Source organism: Cydia strobilella, chromosome 12 (genome assembly GCF_947568885.1).
Source record: "Cydia strobilella chromosome 12, ilCydStro3.1, whole genome shotgun sequence".
NCBI lineage: Eukaryota > Metazoa > Arthropoda > Insecta > Lepidoptera > Tortricidae > Cydia > Cydia strobilella.
In genome coordinates, this window is record NC_086052.1 from 12,118,228 (window position 1) to 12,141,292 (window position 23,065).

At 40.1% G+C, this 23,065-nt stretch overlaps 2 protein-coding genes and 1 non-coding gene across 3 annotated transcripts in view; 2 read left to right on the top strand and 1 right to left on the bottom strand.

The window, feature by feature from the left end:
* Nucleotides 1–3,340: 3,340 nt before the first annotated feature.
* On the top strand, nt 3,341–4,793 carry LOC134745786 (PRKR-interacting protein 1 homolog). Its single transcript, XM_063679873.1, has 3 exons — nt 3,341–3,665; nt 4,149–4,328; nt 4,416–4,793. The coding sequence occupies exons 1-3, from the start codon at nt 3,564–3,566 to the stop codon at nt 4,686–4,688; spliced, it is 555 nt and encodes a 184-aa protein (XP_063535943.1). The 5' UTR covers nt 3,341–3,563; the 3' UTR covers nt 4,689–4,793.
* Nucleotides 4,794–5,695: 902 nt separating this feature from the next.
* LOC134746154 (26S proteasome non-ATPase regulatory subunit 2) overlaps nt 5,696–23,065 on the bottom strand; it is a 30,539-nt gene continuing 13,169 nt past the window's right edge. The window contains exons 11-18 of the mRNA XM_063680451.1: nt 12,869–12,971; nt 12,323–12,489; nt 11,157–11,280; nt 10,700–10,857; nt 8,473–8,657; nt 7,873–8,078; nt 6,782–6,900; nt 5,696–5,960 (exon numbers count right to left, since the gene is read on the bottom strand). Coding sequence (XP_063536521.1) covers nt 5,766–5,960; nt 6,782–6,900; nt 7,873–8,078; nt 8,473–8,657; nt 10,700–10,857; nt 11,157–11,280; nt 12,323–12,489; nt 12,869–12,971 — 1,257 coding nt within the window. The 3' untranslated portion in view covers nt 5,696–5,765. The remainder of the gene's footprint in view (nt 5,961–6,781; nt 6,901–7,872; nt 8,079–8,472; nt 8,658–10,699; nt 10,858–11,156; nt 11,281–12,322; nt 12,490–12,868; nt 12,972–23,065) is intronic.
* Trnas-gcu (transfer RNA serine (anticodon GCU)) lies at nt 7,157–7,238 on the top strand. The gene has a single exon. It is a non-coding gene; the product is annotated as a tRNA-Ser (tRNA).

Here is a 23,065-nt window from a genome sequence, read left to right on the forward strand (position 1 = left end):
TAGAGGAAAATATGAAAGAGTGGGACACGAGCGAAATAAGTCAGGATGAAAAATATATAAAATTTAAAAATGTGTTAATAGAGTCCGCCGATAAATATATACCAAAAAAGAAACCTGCTAAACTCAAAATCCCATCACCCCCGTGGTGGAACGCAGACTGTACGGCAGCCGTTAAAAAAAGAGATGCCGCTGAGCAGGATTTCAACAATACAGGAAATTTGGAAGACTACATTTCTTTCAAAAAAATCTCGGCCCGTACAAAACGCTTCCTAGCAAAGGCAAAAAAGAGGGGATGGAAGGGGTTCTGCGAGAATTTATCTCCTAGAACCCCTACATCACTTATATGGCAGAATATAAGGAGGTTCAGGGGTTCGTTTAATCCAGAATCTATGGCCACCACAGATTCTTCCTGGCTGTCAGACTTTGCAGATAAACTTGCCCCGCCAACTGTCCCTGAAGCATCCTGTTTGTTACTTCCCCCGCTGCCAGGCACCGGGAGCTCTCTAGACATGCCTTTCTCATTCTCAGAGCTTAGTCTAGTGCTTAGTGGATTGAGAGATACTACACCGGGAGAGGATGGCATACCATACTGTTTCCTATCTAAGTTAAATACATCCTCACAGGAGTACCTGCTTGGTATTCTAAACCATGCCTTTGGCACGGGAGAGATCCCTGTTGACTGGAAGACCCAAGTCATTATTCCAATCCTAAAACCGTCTAAAAACCCAGACGAGGCTAGCTCATATCGCCCGATTGCCCTGTCCGCGACAATGGGAAAGATACTGGAACATCTGGTTAAAAACAGACTCGAATGGTTTGTGGAAAACAAAGGTATTCTAGCTGACACGCAGTTTGGCTTCCGAAAGGGCCGTAGTACAATGGACAGTTTAAACATTTTAGCAACTGATATCCGACTAAGCTTTTCGAAAAACGAATATCTTCTGGGATGTTTCCTAGATATCTCTGCGGCCTACGACAATGTCCTTCTTCCGGTGCTCAGGGCAAAAATGCTTCATCTGAGCATTCCCGCGAAGATTGTACATATTGTCACCAACTTATTCATGGGTAGGTCAATTAAAATTAGAAATGGTAATTCCTATTACCCGCCTCGGACTTTGTGGCGAGGTCTCCCGCAAGGATCTGTACTCAGCCCCCTGCTTTACAGTATCTACACCTACGACTTGGAACAATCTGTCCTTTCCTTCTGTAATGTCTTGCAGTATGCTGATGATCTGGTCTTATACACCTCAGCAAACTCAATGGACAAAGCCACTGCTAGTCTGAATACAGCGCTGGGTTACCTCAAAGATTGGCTTGATGAACATGGTCTTACCCTATCGCCAACAAAAAGTTGTTTAGTGACTTTCAGTCGCAGAAGGATCATGCCTCCTGCAGATGTCCGTTATGGTGGTGTCATGATACCAAGTAAAGAGTCAGTAAAATTTCTAGGTGTTATTTTAGACCACAAAATGTCGGCCTCCTCACATCACAAATATGTACTGAGTAAATGTGAAAAAAATATTAATATTCTGCGAGCATTATCAGGTGTTTGGTGGGGCTCTCACCCTTATTGCCAGAAGCTACTATACAATGCCATCATACGCAGCCATATAGACTATGGGTCATTTCTAATGGAACCTTGCAATAAGGATGGCCTAGATAAATTAGACCTCATACAGGCAAAATGTTTAAGGATCATACTGGGTGCTATGCTTCCTTCTCCCAAAAATGGCATGCAGGTAGAAGCTGTTGAACCTCCTTTGTCTCTCCGCAGACAATATCTTGCCGACAGGTTCTTGATCAAAGCCAGCTCTTACAACAACCACTTGTTGCTTCCACGCTTGCGGGCACTGGCACTGGAGGTCACTGAAAACCGATATTGGACATATAAAGCCTTTCCAAGAATAATAATGTCTTTTTCAAAACTGTCTAATATTAACCCCAGTCTATATAAATCCGGCGCTAACCCTTTATTTGAGGTGGCATTTGAGACCTTAATATATTCACCTAAAGTTCTATTAGATATAGGAATTTTCAAAAATGATCCAGGAGCAAACAACAAGTTCAATAAATTTTTAGATAAATGGCAAGATTACTTACCGGTTTTTACTGACGCTTCAAAGGTGGATCCTACAAAATGTGTGGGAGCAGCGGTGTGGATTCCTCGGTACAATATTGCCCTCCCATTTAAATGTCCTCCTCAAGCATCCATTTTCACAGGCGAGGCAGTTGCTATTCTTGAGGCTGTCAAATATGCAGAGACCCACAATATTAAAAACACCATTATCATCTCTGATAGTAGGAGTTGCCTGCAGGCTATTGTAGGCAACCAATTCAAATTCAAAGCAAAATTTCCATTGATTCTCGAAATCAAAGCTTTGCTACGTAGGTGTGAATCAAGGGGCCTACATATTGTTCTCGGGTGGGTTCCAAGCCACTGTGGTATTAACGGCAATGAGATGGCTGATATGTGGGCAAAACGAGCGATTGACATCGGATCAATGAAGCAGGAAATTTACGGTACTGACCTATTGAGTTGTGCGCTATCCAATATGTTTAATACATGGCAGAAGCAATGGGATACCTCTAGAATACAGACAGGTAAACATTATGGCTGTGTACAACCTCGAATTACTCGAAAACCGTGGTTCTATCGTTTTCGTACTTCTCCGAAATGGGTAATATCGACCATTTGTCGTTTACGCTTAGGTAAAGTATGTACTCCGTTATTTCTGGCTATGATTGGTGTCCGTGCGAACTCATTGTGTGAATGCGGGTTGGATGAGGGTAACTTGGACCACATCTTCTTTGCTTGTTCAGGGTGTAGTTATTCACTGTACGATGTATTACCCGAAAATGTTCCACGACCTATATGCTTTAGCTCACTGCTTTGTCACATGGATACTAGGCTTACTTCTATACTCATTAAATATTTACAAACGAACAACATTAAACTCTAAATAGCGTCTTATCTTTTATAATCTAATGCGTCTAATTATTTATGTTTTATTCTATACTTCATATTTATTTTATATATCGTTTTCTTCTCTTCCACTTCCTTCATGTTGGCACTATTAACGTTCTGTCACCCACTTCCCGCTTTTTTTCTACTAATTTTTGTATTCGTCATGTGTTTGTCTGTGATGTTCATAACAATTATTCGTTTTTAGGTCTTCCCAACCACAACCTCCCAGACTACCGAACATTCTCCTCACGTGTGAAAGTCAAAAACCGACATTGGCAAATTCACCCCGTGCAAAATTGCGGGGAGTAAAAGCCAGATAGGATAAAAAAAAAAAAAAAAAAAAAAAAAAAAAAAAAGCAAAGCCTGTCAAGTCAAAGGTGTCGACGATATTGATGTGATTATAATGCGGTATCGCCTTGTTTATTAATTACAAACACAAAGATTACAATTGCAACTGTAGTGTGATTAATAGGGCAAAAAATCCATATATTACGAATTCATCTTTTGAACGTAACTAATAGAACTTTTAGGTTAGTTTGTGTAAGAAGCTAAAAGGTAGGTGTGTATTTGGACTCAAGCAGCATACTTATTGAGTAAAATGGATGATAAAGAAGCGAAAAAGGAGGAAAAGAAACCTATTGTAGTAAAAAATGCTACTGATCTACAAAGGTTGAAGTTAGAAAAGCTCATGAAGAACCCTGTAAGTTTATACATTCAAATTATATTTATTGTTATTGACAGGCAGTTATTGTTACCTACAGTCAACTTGTTATTTCGAGACTCGAAGGACTTTTCAAATACTACGAATTATCGAGTTTGAAATATCAAATGGTTATTTTTGAGAAAAAATATGAAAGTTTAAATTATTGAGTAACAATCAATTATTATTTATTAACTGCAATTTTTTAACAATATCAAAAGGTTAGAGTACAATACATAATGTGAATTAATTATTAGTCTTTCGGAAGAAGTCTGTAATATTTGGTAGAGGTATTATTATTATCAAATTACCAAGTGCTTAAAAATGTATTGATTGTTTCCGAAATATAAAGAGATTCGAATCAGTGGTTTGAATTATCGCTGGTTTGAATTAACGAGAGTCGACTGTATATCATATCAAACAGCAGAATAAATCATATGCTGATTTATTCTTTTAACTTTATTTTCATAATTATTCTTTCAGGAGAAGCCAGTAGTTATACCAGAACCACCAAAGCAGAAATCTCTAGCAGCAGCTCCCGATTTTGTCCGCAATGTGATGGGCTCCAGTGCAGGTGCAGGCTCAGGGGAGTTCCATGTTTACCGCCACTTGAGAAGGAAAGAATATGCTAGACAAAAGTTTATTCAGGAAAAAAGTGAAAAAGTCAGTATTGTTAGAATTTAAGTGACTATTCCTTGTATTGGTAGAATTTAATGTCTAACTGTACAATTTATTTTTACTTTTTTACAGGAAAAACTGGATGAGGAGTATCATAAGAAAATAGAAGAAAACAGGAAAGCAGCAGAGCACAAAACTGCCAAAAAAAGAGCCAAAAGATTAAAACAAAAAATGAAGGCAAAACTTAAGGGAAAAAAGCCTAAAACAAATAATACTGCTAATAATTCCTCACAATCTGATAGTGATAGCAACAGTGAGGATGAAGCAAATGAAAAAAATGAGGAAGGTGAAAATAAAGACTTGAGCTTGAGTGAAAATAAAAATGAAGAAACTGTAAAGCAATAGGTATGTGACGACAAACAGGGCAGGTCAGCCGTCGGCGGTGCGAAAATTTTGTCGGCAGCGGCGGCGCGCCGCTCATATCTATACCACATACATTTAAAAAAAAAAATGAAATTTTAAGTACAATAATTACAAACCCACCAAAATAAAACACGTTTAAATTAATTTGTTACATCCCTACCTTAAACATTCACAATCTATCTTTACTAATATTATAAACGCGAAAATAACTGTTACCTCTTCACACTTACGCAACGTCTTACGTAAGCGAACAAACTCGCGAACGCATAGCGAAGCGGGCCCACGGCGTTCGCGTTCGCACTATAGGTATCAAAGGATTGATTCACCCCGGGCCGCATCGTTTCGCTTCGCGTTCGCGTGTTGTTCGCCTACGTAGTACGCTGCGTTAAACTGCTGAAGATGAACCAATTGAGATGGAATTTAGGAAGGACAGAATAGTTTTTATCAACCATCCATGCAGACAAAGTTGCGGCCAGAAGCTAGTATTGAATCTACCAAACCATACAGCATGCTACATGTTGCGTTGTTTAGTTTAGTTAGACAACAGACCATATTATAACAGTGCCATCTAGCAAGTTAAAATCTATTTGAAACCATCTCAACAGGCAACAGTGTGATTAAAAAACCGGCCAAGTGCGAGTCGGACTCGCGCACGAAGGGTTCCGTACCATTACGCAAAAAACGGCAAAAAATCACGTTTGTTGTATGGGAGCCCCATTTAAATATAAATTTTATTCTGTTTTTAGTATTTGTTGTTATAACAGCAACAGAAATATATCATCTGTAAAATTTTCAACTGTCTAGCTATCACGGTTCATAAGATACAGCCTGGACAGCCTGGTGACAGACAGACGGACAGTGGAGTCTTAGTAATAGGGTCCCGTTTTTACCCTTTGGGTACGGAACCCAGATAAACTTATAACACCCCTGTATTGAATTAGGGGTTAAAAATAGGAACATTAATTTCAAATAACAATGTTTACGACACATTTTATTTAAAAATTGAATTAGATAATACAGTTATTCGTGAATATAATGAATATTGTTAGATTAGTAAGTCTAGTGGACGCTCGCCATGACGCTGTCCTCGTTCTTCTTGAGTATGACGAAGCCCTCCATGACGGGCGACAGCGGCACGTACTCGTCGGTGGCGAGCTCGGCGCGCTCGCCGGACGACAGCAGCACGGGCGTCGTGTGCGTGTGCGAGCCCGCGATGGTCTTCGGGGTGCCCGCCTTGCCGATCACGTCTACGGCCTGAGACCAACATCACCAATGATTACGTTAACGACCATGTGGTAATCGCACTCACAATTTATACATGCACATTATCCACATTAAAAATGTATCTCTTAATTATTGTTTTGGCTTGAATAGTTTCTCAGTTACTCCTACTGCCAGCGCGATTAACTATATATAATGGACAACACAAAAATTGAAGACTTGTTTATTCCGCGACACGCGCACTGGCGATGGTGGAATGCGTATCTGATGATAAACAACACAATCCATACTAAAATATTATAAATGCGAAAGTCTGTCTGTCTTTATGTCTGTGTGTTTCCTATTCACGCTTAAACCGCTGAATCGATTTAAATGAAATTTGGCATAGAGAGAGGTTGAGTCCCTGAGAAGGACATAGGATAGTTTTTATCCCGAAAATCATTCCTTAAGAAAGTAAAAAGCGGGGTGGAATTGAAATAATTAATGAAGTGCTTGCTAATTTGTGTACATAATATGCTCAAATTGAATGATTGCTATGAGAATTTTTCCAGGCGCTATACTTACTTTAGCTGCTGTTACTAAGTCCACGCAGACAAGTAGCGGGCAAAAACTAGTCATAAATATAATCTTAGTTCCTTCAGCAGTAGGTAGTTTACACTTACAGGATAAAAGAAATTAGCACATAAAGGCCTTCTGAATTACTTGTTTAATTAGCGATAGGTACAGTCGTCGTCGTCTCTTTTACTATTGTACAATCGGCTACGCAGCTTAGTAAATATATAAATATAGAAGAGCTAATGTGGCTCCCGGCTCCCTTTACGGAAGCAAGCCTGTGCCTGTTTATCTGTACATACCTGTCCGACGCGGACGGTGACGTTGAGGGGCTGCAGATTCTCGTCGAGTGTGACCAGCCAGCGCGGTTGCATCGCCGTCGCCAGCACGTACAACAGGTAATGCGACTTGCCGAGGATTACTGCAACGTAACAATTATTAAATTAATACAAGGAGCAGAGGAATCGACGCGGATCAGTGCTAACGGCTATTGTTAGCTGCCATTAAAAGGTTATGTGTCAAAAAATAAAATAGAGTCAGCCCAAGCTTTTTACTGTCACACATCAGTACAAATACTAAACCTTTCGTAGATGAGAACCACAGTTGATTGGTGCAACCGACCCTTAATAGTCACGTACGAGTTTTAAGTGGTGTTTAATTTCACCGGCATTTCATATGACGAGGTGGCCGAGTGGTTAAGGCGTTGGACTGCTAATCCAATGTGCTCTGCACGCGTGGGTTCGAATCCCATCCTCGTCGATAAATTTTGTTAAAATCAAATTTGATAAATTTTTAAACTTAAGATCTTGTACTGTATATAAGATTAAAGTGTGCTCTATCTTCATTTTCATGAAAAAAGGTTAAATGTATAATTTTCCCAAATCAAAATTCTAACAGTATTTTGTTTCCTTACATAAATTCCAATATCTCATTTTATATATCACGCGATTTTTCCTTCCGCTACATACATATATTATTTTGGCAATAACTGTATGCCGGAGGATACCGTGGTCCTCTATGCCGCAGAGTAAAAATCCTCCGTGATGCTCCGGAGGTTGGCCTCGGAGCATTCAAATGTATACTTTATAGATAATTGATTTAAGGAAGAATATAGTGATCTGCCCTGCGCTCCGCCGGTTTGCGCATATAAATAAATGCCGCAATGTAACGAGAATCGTATGCAAGTTCTTGATTCGTCTAAACGGGGCTTAAGGTTTGGTGTTTTCGGCGCACATTTATTTGTTTGGCGTTGAGTAATATAACAAGCAGTAGAGATCGGTCTTGGCGCCCGCTGTCGATCACCGTCACCGTGCCCTTGCCGGCGTGGCTCAGCCCCTACGCCAGCCGCACCATGAGCAGGTGTGTAGTGTGCCAGTATATATAGTATACGCACTGTTCTTGCAGTCGAGGAAGGCGGTGAGCACGACGAGCAGGCCGGCGAGCGCGGGCTGGTTGACGAGGCGGCGGTCGGCGTGCGCGGGGCACAGCGTCACCGTGCCCTTGCCGGCGTGGCACAGCCCCTGTGCCAGCCGCACCATGAATAGGTGCACCGGCGACTTGCCGTGGTACAGCGCCAGCGCGCGCAGCATCGTCGCCAACCTGAACACGACACGATTGTAACATTATGTTCTTTGGAAGTTTGAAACGAAACCGCTTGTCATAGGACTGAAATTGTGGTAGAGCGAGAGCGGTTGCTTGAAGCTTGAAGTTCGGTTTGCGATATGATACGACTCGACTGAACATATTCAAAGTGTGCGTTTCTTAACAAAAATTATGACCTTCAGGCCTCAAATACAAGAGTATCAAGAACGTTAATTAAACGCGCGTTAAAAACCAATAGAGAAACAAATATCATCTAGAACGAGAAATTCCAAGTGACATCCAAGTCCACTTAATAAATGACATTCAGACATGAAAAAAATGCATGTAACAAAAATAAAACAAATTTTCGAAAAAATCCCCATTTTTATAGTGAAACTGTAAGAACACTCACCTAGCGTTGTTAGTGCCGGCGCCCACGAGTCCCATAGCGAAGATGGCGTTGTAGGCGACGTCGTTGTCGGAGTCGTGCGAGTACTTGTTGAGCACGTCGATCACGGCCAGCTGCGGGTTGGAGATGGAGCACAGCGCGATGGCTAGTGGCACCGCGCGGCGGACTGCCGGCTCGCCGTAACGACCCTAGGGTGAGACTTAATACATTAGAATATAAGATCATTTTGTTTCGTCACAAGAACAGTAGTTTGAAAACAATACCACAGAATAAGTAATAGTATTATCATACAGAACGGCCACGCACCGCCCCGCCCCGACTCGAATTACCTCGCCCCGCGACAGCAGATTGACGGCCGTTTGCCGGCCGCTCAGTACTATTTTTAAGCAACTTACACAATGACGCATGCCGCGTGTACAGACATGCCGTTCACACATAGAAACGCAAGTGATTATTGATGTATAGCGTGTCAGTGTCCGCCCTGTGTCAATACGCCACTTTTGGCAAATATTGGACACTCGGAATGACGAACAAGTTCTCGCCGGGAGTATAACTAGTGCCCAACCTAACATCTGCTAGCTGATTAATGATGATAGTGAAAGAAGTGTGGGAATGCTAACAGCTGCTTGAGCTCAAGAAAGTTGGACTGTTTCCGACCGGGCTCCGAGCTCCCTGTTCTTTAGGATATGGCTAAAGAATGATAGATGGAGTAGACGTAGGGTATAGTTACCAGTTGTCCGAAGATACGCGTGCACATCTCGGCGCCGGTCTCCTCGGCGAGCGCGATAACAGCAACTCCGAGCGTGGCGACGGCCTGCGCGGCGAGCTCCTAGGTCTAGGACAAGGCTGTAGAATGATAGATGTAGAAGTGGGTATATACCAGCTGTCCGAAGATACGCGTGCACATCTCGGCGCCGGTCTCCTCGGCGAGCGCGATGACAGCAACTCCGAGCGTGGCGACGGCCTGCGCGGCGAGCTCCTAGGTCTAGGACAAGGCTGTAGAATGATAGATGTAGAAGTGGGTATATACCAGCTGTCCGAAGATACGCGTGCACATCTCGGCGCCGGTCTCCTCGGCGAGCGCGATGACAGCAACTCCGAGCGTGGCGACGGCCTGCGCGGCGAGCTCCTAGGTCTAGGACAAGGCTGTAGAATGATAGATGTAGAAGTGGGTATATACCAGCTGTCCGAAGATACGCGTGCACATCTCGGCGCCGGTCTCCTCGGCGAGCGCGATGACAGCAACTCCGAGCGTGGCGACGGCCTGCGCGGCGAGCTCCTAGGTCTAGGACAAGGCTGTAGAATGATAGATGTAGAAGTGGGTATATACCAGCTGTCCGAAGATACGCGTGCACATCTCGGCGCCGGTCTCCTCGGCGAGCGCGATGACAGCAACTCCGAGCGTGGCGACGGCCTGCGCGGCGAGCTCCTAGGTCTAGGACAAGGCTGTAGAATGATAGATGTAGAAGTGGGTATATACCAGCTGTCCGAAGATACGCGTGCACATCTCGGCGCCGGTCTCCTCGGCGAGCGCGATGACAGCAACTCCGAGCGTGGCGACGGCCTGCGCGGCGAGCTCCTAGGTCTAGGACAAGGCTGTAGAATGATAGATGTAGAAGTGGGTATATACCAGCTGTCCGAAGATACGCGTGCACATCTCGGCGCCGGTCTCCTCGGCGAGCGCGATGACAGCAACTCCGAGCGTGGCGACGGCCTGCGCGGCGAGCTCCTAGGTCTAGGACAAGGCTGTAGAATGATAGATGTAGAAGTGGGTATATACCAGCTGTCCGAAGATACGCGTGCACATCTCGGCGCCGGTCTCCTCGGCGAGCGCGATGACAGCAACTCCGAGCGTGGCGACGGCCTGCGCGGCGAGCTCCTAGGTCTAGGACAAGGCTGTAGAATGATAGATGTAGAAGTGGGTATATACCAGCTGTCCGAAGATACGCGTGCACATCTCGGCGCCGGTCTCCTCGGCGAGCGCGATGACAGCAACTCCGAGCGTGGCGACGGCCTGCGCGGCGAGCTCCTAGGTCTAGGACAAGGCTGTAGAATGATAGATGTAGAAGTGGGTATATACCAGCTGTCCGAAGATACGCGTGCACATCTCGGCGCCGGTCTCCTCGGCGAGCGCGATGACAGCAACTCCGAGCGTGGCGACGGCCTGCGCGGCGAGCTCCTAGGTCTAGGACAAGGCTGTAGAATGATAGATGTAGAAGTGGGTATATACCAGCTGTCCGAAGATACGCGTGCACATCTCGGCGCCGGTCTCCTCGGCGAGCGCGATGACAGCAACTCCGAGCGTGGCGACGGCCTGCACGGCCGCGAGCTCCTTGTTGGCCTCCTTTTCCTTGTCCTTCTCTTTGCTCTTGCTGTCCTTAGACTTGCCTAAAACATTACAAATTAAGTATTGAAGTCGACTATTCCTCATTTGTTTCATAGAGCTATGATAGCCTGTTTCATATGACTAATTAATTATCCTTTAAGAAACTATTATCAATTTTATTTTATAGCAAGAGAGTTTAACAACAAATAAGACAGTGAGTGATAATTAATCAATAGACTTTTCTCATACTTGGGTGACTTATGGTATTGTATTCATTTAATTCAAGCAACATGGCCTATTCTAGACCTTATCGCATTGTAACAAGGTCCACCTATAATCAACGTCAAAACGAAACACGTACTTTTGTTCTTGTCCTCCTTCGAGCTGCCGGCGCCTGAGGAGCTTGAGCCGGAGCTGCTGGATTCCTTAGCCTCTTTTTTGTCAGTCTTCTTGAACGCGGTGTCTTCGGTGGATGACTGTTCATTCTGCGATAAAACATGAAATATGAATATTAGTTTAGACCATAACCCAGGAATTATTGTCAGCTGGAGTAGATGGTGCTATACAGTGCCGTACAATATGTGAAAATTAGGTTGAAAAACATTTGGCAATCTAATTACTATCAGGCCTCCTACACTCGCTCAAGGCCACGCGCTATATGCCTACCGCTCGGCGTATCGTCGACGACACAACCGACAGAGGGCCGCCGAACGCCCGCCTGAGCGCTCGCACCGCACGTTTCCCGCGCCTACGCTTCGAAATGCCGAAACCACGTAATTATTGTGCAGTAGATGGGTGTTTAGTCAAAAAACAAAGAAAAATTTGTCGTATTTACCGAGTAGTATTTTAAATCTATCTATGAATTTTGTCACCATTTATTTCTTTGAACATAAGTAGGTAAATCGTAAATGAAGGAGTTTTTTGAGTCAGGTAATATAATTTTTGTTTTTAAATATTTGATTGACTAATAAAAAATATGGTTGATTCGCAACATTCGTTTTATTACAATAATAACATAAGTAACAGTACAACCCTAGCGCATTCTTACGATGACGCGTTGGCACGTGACTCGCACGGCGAGCAAGGCAGTCTCGACTCTTTGTGCGCGTACTTATGGTACATTTCTTTTCGTCCTGAGCAGCAGGTATTATTATTAAGATTTTGTAGGCTATTATAGCGTAGGTATTTTCGCTTTTGTATGGGAATGATGTATCTGTTACGTAGTAACTATTTATTAATCTGTGTTACTATGCTATCTACGTCACCTGGCATATATATTATTGGTTACAAATATGTATTATTTTGTCTAGTTAAGGTTCAACTTAAAATATCATAGAAGTGCATGACGAACTTATGCATGTTAAAGACTTTTTTTTAAGGGAAACCTATGAAAAAGCCGAAGCTCTATCACATGTTAAATAATTAAAAAAGCCGCCGCCATTTTGTATTTGAACATCCCTTCACGGGTTTTGTAGCCAAATCGGCACAAACGGAACCCTTAGAGCACAGAAATGTTAGTATACTCACATCGGTGTCGTAGTGCTTGGAGCAGATGTGCAGCATCTTCTGCACGACGAGCACGTCGCCGGTGCCCGCGTACGCGCACATGGACAGGGTCGTCTGGCAGAGCGACTGTTGGGGCTCTGGGAGTACTTCCAGGGCGGCCATTGTTGCTTCTGTGCGCTCCTTGCAGCCTGAAGCAATGGAGACATATACAGACTGGTCTAACGATCCCAAACCCAATAAGGTTGTGTTGCGTTTATCACAGAGTTCTTATGGCCACCTAGAGTCTCCCTCATCAGATCAATTCAACAACTGATATTTGGACACCAACTAGTGGGCGAAAAAGGTTATGTAAATTTTGAGGAGACACAAAAAAAAACAGAACCAACTGACTTTCCAGGGGAAGTATTGCTCAGGAGCAATACTTTTAAATCTTGGAGTTCTTCTTTAATTGGAGGTGGAGTTGGAAAGACTTCATTAATTCAAAATTTGAAAGAAGTTGTTGGTCAAAATGAACTGGTGCAAAATTATCTTTAATTATTAAGTAACGCAGTGCAGGTATCTACTGACCTAAGAAACATAATCCGAGACCCAAATGTAAAAATCTGGCGTACGTAGAACTGTGAAGGTCTTTCGTGTCATCAATGAGGCGTTGGATGATAGCGCACGTCACCTGTGAACAGAATTTTAAATTTAGCAAAATACTTATAGTTAAACCAACCAAATTTTGAAGCTGTCATTCAATTAAAAAATATATATGGCAATAATATTGTCATATATACAGTCACCCGTTGACCACGAACGCTGTAAAGGGTTCGAAACGTCGGGATGTATTATAAATTAAATATACGCGATATAATCCGTTTTCATAGTTTTATTTCATATATGGCAATGTTTTTAGCTGTCACGGAATGTCTTTGCCACCTATTGTCAAAATCGTATAAATATATTTATTTTATTTTTATTAAATACAGCAACTATCCTTATCCTTACTTTATCTTTCCTATCCTTATATTTGTGTTACGTGTGTTTTGTGTGGTAGCACGGTAAAACCTTATAAAAGCGGCGTGCGGGAGCTACTTTTCCGCATGATAAATAATTTTACAATAGTATAAAATCATCACGAGGCTTTTCAAGCTGAAAAAAGGCAATGTTTACAATATTTGGAGTTATGACGGGTAAGTGGAATGAAACATTCTAATTGCACCATATGTAGATAATATACTATTGGTTTAGATTAAGGTTTCACAGCAAATTGAACACATCTAACGTTTTCACATTATCCGATCCGATATCGGATGTTGGATCCTATATCCGCGTAGATAAGGACACTTTAATCCGTGGCACCTGGGGCCGATTGCACAACAACTTGTAAGTCTTGTAACTAATAATATTAGCGGAAGTCTCTTTCCAATTCCATTGATTAGAAAGAGACTTTAGCTAATATTTTTAGTATTTATTAGTTACAAGTTGTTATGCAATCGGCCCCAGGGCCGTGTTACATAATAAACTACAACTATATTACAATTATTACGATTATATTATATTATATATTGCTCATGTCAAACCCCAAGAAAGCAATTTTGAAAATAATATCATTAGCAATTTTTTTTTAATTTTTCAATTTTACAAAGTGACACAGTTCTACTTCAATACCTATTTCACGAGACTTATGGAACTATACTGCAGATACGGTACATATTAATCATAAAATGATACGTAATATCCATATATCCAACGGGAAATACCTCTTTAACCCTTTAACTGCGCCTTTTCATCGGTTGGTAGTTTGTTTTGTTTTTGACACAAAATATCAAGATTGTATCCTTCAGATACGATATATGTACCTTACTGATTTTTTTTTGTACAATATACCATAAATAATACGTAATATCTTGATATCTAACCCCAAGACAGCAAATTTGAAAATGACCATTGAACCCATTTTCTGTGGTGTTGTCACATACTGATTTTTAAAAACTACTTCTTATCGAGCGCTGTAAATATTCCGTGGTCTCACTCTACGTCTGCTGATCTGCTCCGATAATACAAGCGTGAATTGAGACAAAAACCAGTAATTTAATGAATAATTGAGAAGAACTGCATTGAGAAGGTTGAATCCATTGAAGGTTGAATCCATTGTTGAAGGTATTTACCTTGGCGTTATTCTTGATCAGCGCCTCTCTTGGTATGGGCATGTCGATTATGTTAACGGCAGAATAAGAAAGCTAATCTGATTATTTAAGAAGTTAAGAGGCCTTATTCCTACAAACGAGCGTATTTTGCAAAATGCTTCCTTTTTCATTCAACATTACGACGTAACTATTAGTATTTATTCAAAAACTGTTAACGTTCTTAAATAATCATTTCCTAAACTAGCGGCTGAAATAATTAAAGTTTGCATTTTCTCTTTTTAAACCTAAAATAAATGAGTTTTCCTGGGAGTATTTTTCAAAATTTGCAGTGAAAGGTGTCGTTTCGGTTGCCAATTTTGCAGTAAACAAGAATCATTTGGTACATGAATGATTACAATTCAATTCACCATATCTTGGACGAGGGGCTAAAATAATTGAAAATCAAAGATTCATTTAAAAAAATTCATAAAATACCTTCCGAGTTTTCTTCATTTTTTCGGTGAAAACAGGGTCGCATTATATTTTTTTATCGCAAATTGTACTTATATTTTGCCCTCAAAATAATATTATAGCAAACTCTAACTTTATGTGAACCCATAAAAAAATAATCATAACTATAGGACCTATTTTACCGTAAATTTAAATATTTTTAAAAGACGTATAAATCTCGCTGCACCGACACTGCGCGCTCAGTCTCCGCCGGGCGCGCTCAGGGGACGGACCTGTGCTCGATCGTCAGGCGTTTGTTTCGTTCGTAATCAACGAGCTAGTTCCGAGAAGTGGTGTATACTGCGATTAGAAAATCTTGATCCTTAGGTGATCAATGTAATCATAGGTACATTTTATAGCACAAATATTAAATTTTTTCGCCTAGGTGATCGGGTCTGTTCAGGGTGCCTAGCCAAGATGCCAACCGTTTAGGTACCTATAGTTTACATTAAAACCAAATCTGTAGCTGGCCTCTGAATGGGTAGTAGAAACGGGTTCCGTATGTGTTTCCCTTTCCAGATGACCAAGGTGCCTAGCCAAGATGCCAACCGTTTAGGTACCTAGAATATAGTTTACATTAAAACCAAATCTGTAGCTGGCCTCTAAAATGGGTCGTAGAAACGCGTTCCTTGTATCTTTCGCTTTCTAGATGACCAGGGTGCCTAGCCAAGATGCCAACCGTTTAGGTACCTATAGTTTACATTAAAACCTAATCTGTAGCTGGCCTCTGGATGGGTAGTAGAAACGGGTTCCGTATGTCTTTCCCTTTCCAGATGACCAAGGTGCCTAGCCAAGATGCCAACCGTTTAGGTATCTATAATATAATTTACATTAAAACCAAATCTGTAGCTGGCCTCTAAAATGGGTAGTAGAAACGCGTTCCTTATGTCTTTCGCTTTCCAGATGACCAGGGTGCCTAGCCAAAATGCCAACCGTTTAGGTACCTATAGTCTACATTAAAACCAAATCTGTAGCTGGCCTCTGAATGGGTAGTAGAAACGCGTTCCGTATGTGTTTCGCTTTGCAGATGACCAGGGTGCCTAGCCAAGATGCCAACTGTTTACGCTCCGTAGCGAACGAAACGCAACCGTCTCTGTCGCACTAATATGCAAGAGTGATAGAGAGCGATTACCCTATCGTTCGCTGCGGAACGAACGACTGGCATCTTGGCTAGGCACCCAGGTTAAGGTACCTATAGTTTACATTAAAACCAAATCTATAGCTGGCCACTGTAATGGGTAATAGAAACGCGTTCTGTATGTGTTTCGCTTTGCAGATGACCAGGGTGCCTAGCCAAGATGCCAACTGTTTACGCTCCGTAGCGAACGAAACGCAACCGTCTCTGTCGCACTAATATGGAAGAGTGATAGAGAGAGATTACCCTATCGTTCGCTGCGGAACGAACGACTGGCATCTTGGCTAGGCACCCAGGTTTAGGTACCTATTATAGTTTACGTTAAAACCAAATCTATAGCTGGCCACTGTAATGGGTAATAGAAACGCGTTCCGTATGTGTTTCGTTTTGCAGATGACCAGGGTGCCTAGCCAAGATGCCAACCGTTTACGCTCCGTAGCGAACGAATCGCAACCGTCTCTGTCGCACTAATATGGAAGAGGGATAGAGAGAAATTACCCTATCGTTCGCTACGGAACGAACGACTGGCATCTTGGCTAGGTACTCTGATTATCTGGAAAGCAAAACACATGCGGAACGCGTTTCTATTACCCATTTCAGTGGCCAGCTACAGATTTGGTTTTAAGTGGTTTTAACGTAAACTGTAGGTACTAAACCCGAGTGCCTAGCCAAGATTCCAGTCGTTCGTTCCGAAGCGAACAATAGCGTAATCTCTCTCTATCACTCTTCAATATTAGTGCGGCAGAGACAGTTTCGTTTGCTACGGAGCATAAACGGTTGGCATCTTGGCTAGGCACCCTGGTCATTTGGAAAATGAAAGACATACGGATCGCGTTTCTATTACCCATTTCAGAGGCCAGCTGCAGATTTGGTTTTAATGTAAATTATAAGTACCTAAACGGTTGGCATCTTGGCTAGGCACCCTGGTCATCTCTGGGTACAAGTATGTATATGTTCTTAACATAATAAACTGAAATTACTACTACCATGCATATAAAATAAAATAAAAGAGTGGCTATAACAATAAAAATAATGTTACTTGCTGTTGAAATCGACAAAGATCAAGATTATTCTTCTCTGCGTTCAAAACGCGTTATAGTTGCCGGCGCTCGCGTACCGCGCGTCAACGCCATCTATTGAGTGTTATTTCGTGAAATCGATGAACGCTCCAGGGAATAAGGGCTCTTAAGGTGGTTCGACTAGGTTACCCAAAGCTTAAACCCCGCTAGATGGCGTCACTTTCGCAAATTTTCAGGTTTTATTTTTTTGTGGAATAGTGTTGGTATCTGTATACTTAAAAGTATGTTTAGCGCACTCTTTACATAAATATTGAACTATTATAATAAACATTGAATACTTCATTAGTGCAAAAAACACTTTTAAAGTCGACAGAGTGTTTCTGTCATGCTATTTCCTACTATTACTCACACATGCAAACAGTGTTTCCGTGATGCTTGTAGTAGACAATTTCATGCAGTGTAAGTATGCTGCAATGGCGTTGCGGTATGTTCGTGGAAACACGTGCAAGAGGATTCGGGTTCGAGACTGGTACGTCAGGGGTACTTTTTTTGTCCTTTTTGTGTTATGTTTCTTATACCTTTTAGTCTTCGAATTCTTGTCCGATTCCGATATAACCGAAATATATTTCAGTGATATCGGAAACGGCTCTAACGATTTCGATGAAATTTGCTGTAAGGGGTTCGATCTAGCTAGGTCTTATCTCTGGGAAAACGAGCATTTTTGAGTTTTTACTTATGTTTTCTTTTTCTCCCAGATATTCAGTATTATTAATAAATTAGTTTATAACGTTTTATAAAAATATGTGACGTTTTGAACTAAAAGGTACCACATTGTCGGTTGTCGATTAGGTTGATTTCATTTTGAAGCTTTATGGAAATATGACAACAATAAGTAGGTGTAGGTACCCGTTTGGTTGAAAACGCCACATATATTGAAAACCTGACTTTCACAAATCTCACCTTTTTGGGTTCTTCCAACTCAGAAAGGATGGAGAATACTGACGATTCTTAGTAGCACTAGCCCAAGGAAGTCCAGGTTTGTAAGTGTCAGGTATCAGTATTTTTTTAAATCGCTAAATATAGTTCTACAAGTAAAGCAATCCCCTACTGCCCAGCCTCTATAGTATTTTTCAAACTGGAAGGGTACGATGATAGATTTCATCTCCATACAATTTATAACCTAATAATGCCAAATGTTGCAAAATTATATTGAATTGAGATCTATCATCGTACCCTTGCAGTTTGAAATAGTTATTTACGATACAAGTGCGGAAAAGAGAAAATTCGAAAAGAGTGGCGACAGATTAAAACACGACCGCAGAGAGTGTTTTAAATCGACACGAGTGGCGAATTACCTATTCGCACGTGTATCGTACAACGTTTTACAGTACATATGGCCCTTTAAACTTTCGACATATGCATGAAAAGTGCTCTTTACGCACTAGGGCGAGAAAGTTGCACCATATGTACTGTAAAATACTTTTTAGTACATATGGTGCTACATATACGTTACCGCCCTAGTGCGATAATTAGTACAATACGTGCATATGTCGAAAATGTAAAGGGCCATAATTATGTACTGTAAAACGTTGTACAATACACGTGCGGAAAGGTAATTCGCAACTCGTGTCGATTAAAACACTTCCTTCGGTCGTGTTTCAATTTATCGCCACTCGTTGCCAATTTCCTACTTTTCGCACTTGTATCGTAATGTACTAATAATAAAGTAGTAATTGTAAAATAAAATTAAAACTTTTTTTATATATTTTTTTTTGGATTCAAGTAGGTACAGTGAGTAACAACATTGCATGGCCTTCTAATTATAACTATTATAGAAAACGGGATATTTATCATGTTTATTTATATTATTTATTTCTCGATATTTTGGCCGGTCTTGCAAGACCAGTCGTTGTGGAGATCCCTGGGGAGGCCTATGTCCAGCAGTGGATGTCTTGTTGGTGTAGATGGATTCACACAACAAATGAAATAACATTTTTTTATATTTGTTATCCGTAGTTGTCCCTGTACCTGAAAGAAAAATAATATCATGATAGCACAAAATCTCTAATGTTATAGGAAGAAAGATGATGCAACAATATGGATTCTAATAAAGTTATCATTTACTTACCTAGTAATAATTGTGTTTTTCATTCATAGACAAAATTCCATAATTTTCATCCCCAGGAAATGTTTTACTTTACTTTATTGCAGTATGTCCTGATTTTTTCTGGCTAATGAAGGAAAACATTTTATTTCCAAGAATGCCTCTTCATTTTGCACAATACCTAAAAAAACCTAGAGTTAGTGACACATTGACTATTCGGCAACCAAAACAGTAATAATTACATTATATAGGTATTGTTCACTGCTTATATCTACCATTACGGAAGAAGTGAGAATTATTTTCTAAAAAGATCGGCACGAGAAAATTACAATGTACAATGAAGGAATGAAACTGTACCTACCTGACGAAACTTCACCATCATGAATTCCGCTTCAATTGAGTCTGAATTTTTCTGGATTTTCGCGGACCAGAACACCGATGATTTTTGTAACTTGATTTAGACGTTGCTATCATTTTCACTTTATACAAACAAATTGATGTCATAATAAACATGACCCTATGTGTCAGTGTCAACACTGTCAAATAAAAATGCACTAAACATGACGGCACTGCAAATCCTGCCAGGTCGGCCAGGCAACGTCGCCAACGTCATAGAGTGGCAACGCCGCACGCAACGTATTTGTACACGACATTTGTGACACACACATACGTAAAATTGATGAAAAAATTACGTTGATTTATGTATGATTTCTGTATGAAACAAAGTTTTTCTATTAATTTAGCGCAAACGAATATTCGAAAGTAGATAAATGAGCAAATATTTCTGTAGTAATAGTGTGTAGTGTCTTAATTAAAGCAGATTGAATTTTGTATGAAAATCGAACCACCTTAAAACAAATCGCGTCTCCTGATTTATTAAAACTAATATATACTGCTTTTGCCGAATCCATTATGACATACTGCATTACCATTTGGGGGGGATCATGCAAAACTAAGTTTATTGATGTCGAACGAGGTCAAAGGTGTCTGATAAAAGTCATGTACTCGAAACCATACCGATTCCCTACAACTAAGCTGTATCAAATGTCAAAACTTCTCTCTATGCGGAAACTGTATGTATTATTTACTATATTAAGACTACACAAATCTCTAAATTTTAAACAACTTAATACTACACGCAGGAGAAAACCTAAAGCTGCCCCCATTCCTAAGTTAAATTCTGTGTTCGCGAAGCGGCAATATGTCTCTCAAGCAGCCTATTTGTATAATTTAGTTGATGCCACACTGTCTATCTATCCATTGCAGACATTTAAATGTAAAAGAGTAGTCCGGGAATGGTTACATACATTAAACTATGAGCAAACAGAGTTGTTATTACATTCTAATGCTACGTCATAAATATATATAAATTCAAATCAGCATATAAACGTATTAAAGAGTAATCTGCATCTATCTACCTATCTTTATTGTACGGTCTCGCAAATGCATACAAACACACACACAATATAAATATAAGTTAACATTTACATATAACTTAACATAACCTATTACTATCCTAATATTAAAACCTTCATGCTATACTTAAATGCATATACTTAAATAATTATTTCCTCTGTACCTACTCTCAGATTATTGCATTGCATTGAACTGTTATCTTAACTATAACTTTAGTTTAGTTTAATTATAATTCAATTTGTTACTTTCTGTACCTACATAATTAACTATTATTGTATTGGTTGTACCCTTAACTTGCTGCTGGAAGAGCGGGGTCTCCTGTCACAAGTATTGCAATACTTACTAGGAGGTCCCAACCCTTTCTCAAATTGTAACACAATGATTGTGACCAATAAACGATTTTTCATTTTCATTTTCATAATCTGTAAATTCGATGATCGGTGGGTACTAAAAATCTGCTTTCTTCTGAAGCACAAATAATGAATAGAATAACGAATTAAGAAACATCAATTGAAATGGGATAAATTCTATGGTGCACTGAAGTGGAAACAAATGAAGTGAATTAGCCAAACCAATCACTAATATTTTAACGTTTTTTAGGGTTTCGTACCTCAAAAGGAAAAACGGAACCCTTATAGAATCACTCGTGCGTCTGCCTGTCTGTCACAGCCTATTTTCTCCAAAACTACTGGACCAATTAAGTTGAAATTTGGTACACATATGTAAGTTTGTAACCCAAAGAGGGCATGTAACGTAAACAAATGAATTTTAAACTTGGGGGCCATTTTTGGGGGGTAAATAATAAAATTAAGAAACAAAGTGTTTCCAACTATTTCGTGTTACATATCGAACGGATTTGTGAATCTAATATATATTTTTTTGTAATTTTAAAATAAATAGTTATAGTGCACTGCCTTATGGGAATATAGTTCAGATCCGGAAACCGCTACCAACTTTTAGTATGTTGTTGGGCATGTTATTCGGTCTCCAAAACTGCCGGGAGACAGCGGCGCCGGCCATCTACTTCAGCGGAATGACGTCATCAAAATGACTCCCGCCTCGTTGCTTATATTGCATATTGCACCCAAACTATGCAATGCACATACACGTGTGGGGTATTAAATGAAAGCCAATTAAATCTTCTATATTTTATTCATACACCGTGTCTCAAATTATACAGCAATATTTAGTGCAAATTACAAAGAAATCAGAATGGTGGAAAAAATAATACGATTATTTGGGTTTTACAACCAAACAAAAAGTCGGACGTTACAGCAATGTACTACAATATTAAAGATGACGTCTCAAGCCTTACATTAATATCATTTTTTTTTAAATCTGATTAAAATTGTGGAAATTAGCCATCAAAATGTAGGTATTCGCCCATACAAATGCCTTAAAGTTAAATAAATCCAAATTGGTCATATTCCAGAGAATCCGCATAAGCTTCAAGTATGTTATTAACAATATGACCTGGATTCTAAAACTGTCGGGAGACCATCTCTATTGTCCCTGTGTAACAAATAATGACGTCATACAGATATTCACTGCCGAAATTCGCAAAATGTAAATTATAGCTATACCATGAGTCCCACATACACGTGTGCTACATGTAGTGAAAGGTTATTAAATGTATTATGATTCATCTGTACATTGTTTGCAACAAAATGTTTGGTTTAAGAGCAATACCACTTTTTATGAAAAAAGTAGGTGTATATCGAATTTATATCTAAACTAAAAACGTTAATAAAATATTGCTTATACTATTAGATATAACAGCTATTCAGGTTTAGGTTACCGCTTTAATTTTTGATTTTCGATGAAAACTGTGGAAGTTGTACAAAAAAAACTAAAGCGCGCCAACAATTCTTCCTTAATGCGCTCATATTATGCAAAAAGAATAGTACTAAGTATCGGGTATTAAATGAAAGGACATTACATAAAACACATGAAAACGATATTTTGGAGTGGAATTATAATTTATAAATTGAATTTGTTGACGCCTCATTTATCAAAATCAGTTCAGTAGTTCCATGTAAACAATACATCACACGTAGACAGCAAATCCCTCCTATTTTCTATTGTCTGGGAGAGGACACTGACTTCTGTAACAGGTTTTTTTTACCTAGCTCAGAAGTCAGGGACTTCAACACCTATTTTGTACTTGCTTCTGTCAATATTTTTCTTTATTTTTTTTTCATTTTTTTTTTTTTTATAAATTATGATTCCACTCCAAAATGTCGTTTTCATGTATTTTATGTAATGTTCTTTCATTTAATACCCCATAATTAGGACTATTCTTTGCATAATATGAGCGCATTAAGGTAGAATTGTTGTCGCGCTTTAGTTTTTTTGGTACAACTTCCACAGTTTTTATCGGAAATTAAAAATTTAAGCTGTGACGTATAGTTGAATAACTGGTTTCTTTTATATTAGACGCAACATTGTTATAACGTTTTTAGTTGAGCA

Coding starts and splice junctions, on each gene's coding strand:
- LOC134745786 (XM_063679873.1), top strand. CDS start 3,564: ATGGATGATAAAGAAGCGAAAAAGGAGGAAAAGAAACCTATTGTAGTA. Junction 3,666..4,148: donor AAAAGCTCATGAAGAACCCT/GTAAGTTTATAC, acceptor TTATTCTTTCAG/GAGAAGCCAGTAGTTATACC. Junction 4,329..4,415: donor TTCAGGAAAAAAGTGAAAAA/GTCAGTATTGTT, acceptor ACTTTTTTACAG/GAAAAACTGGATGAGGAGTA.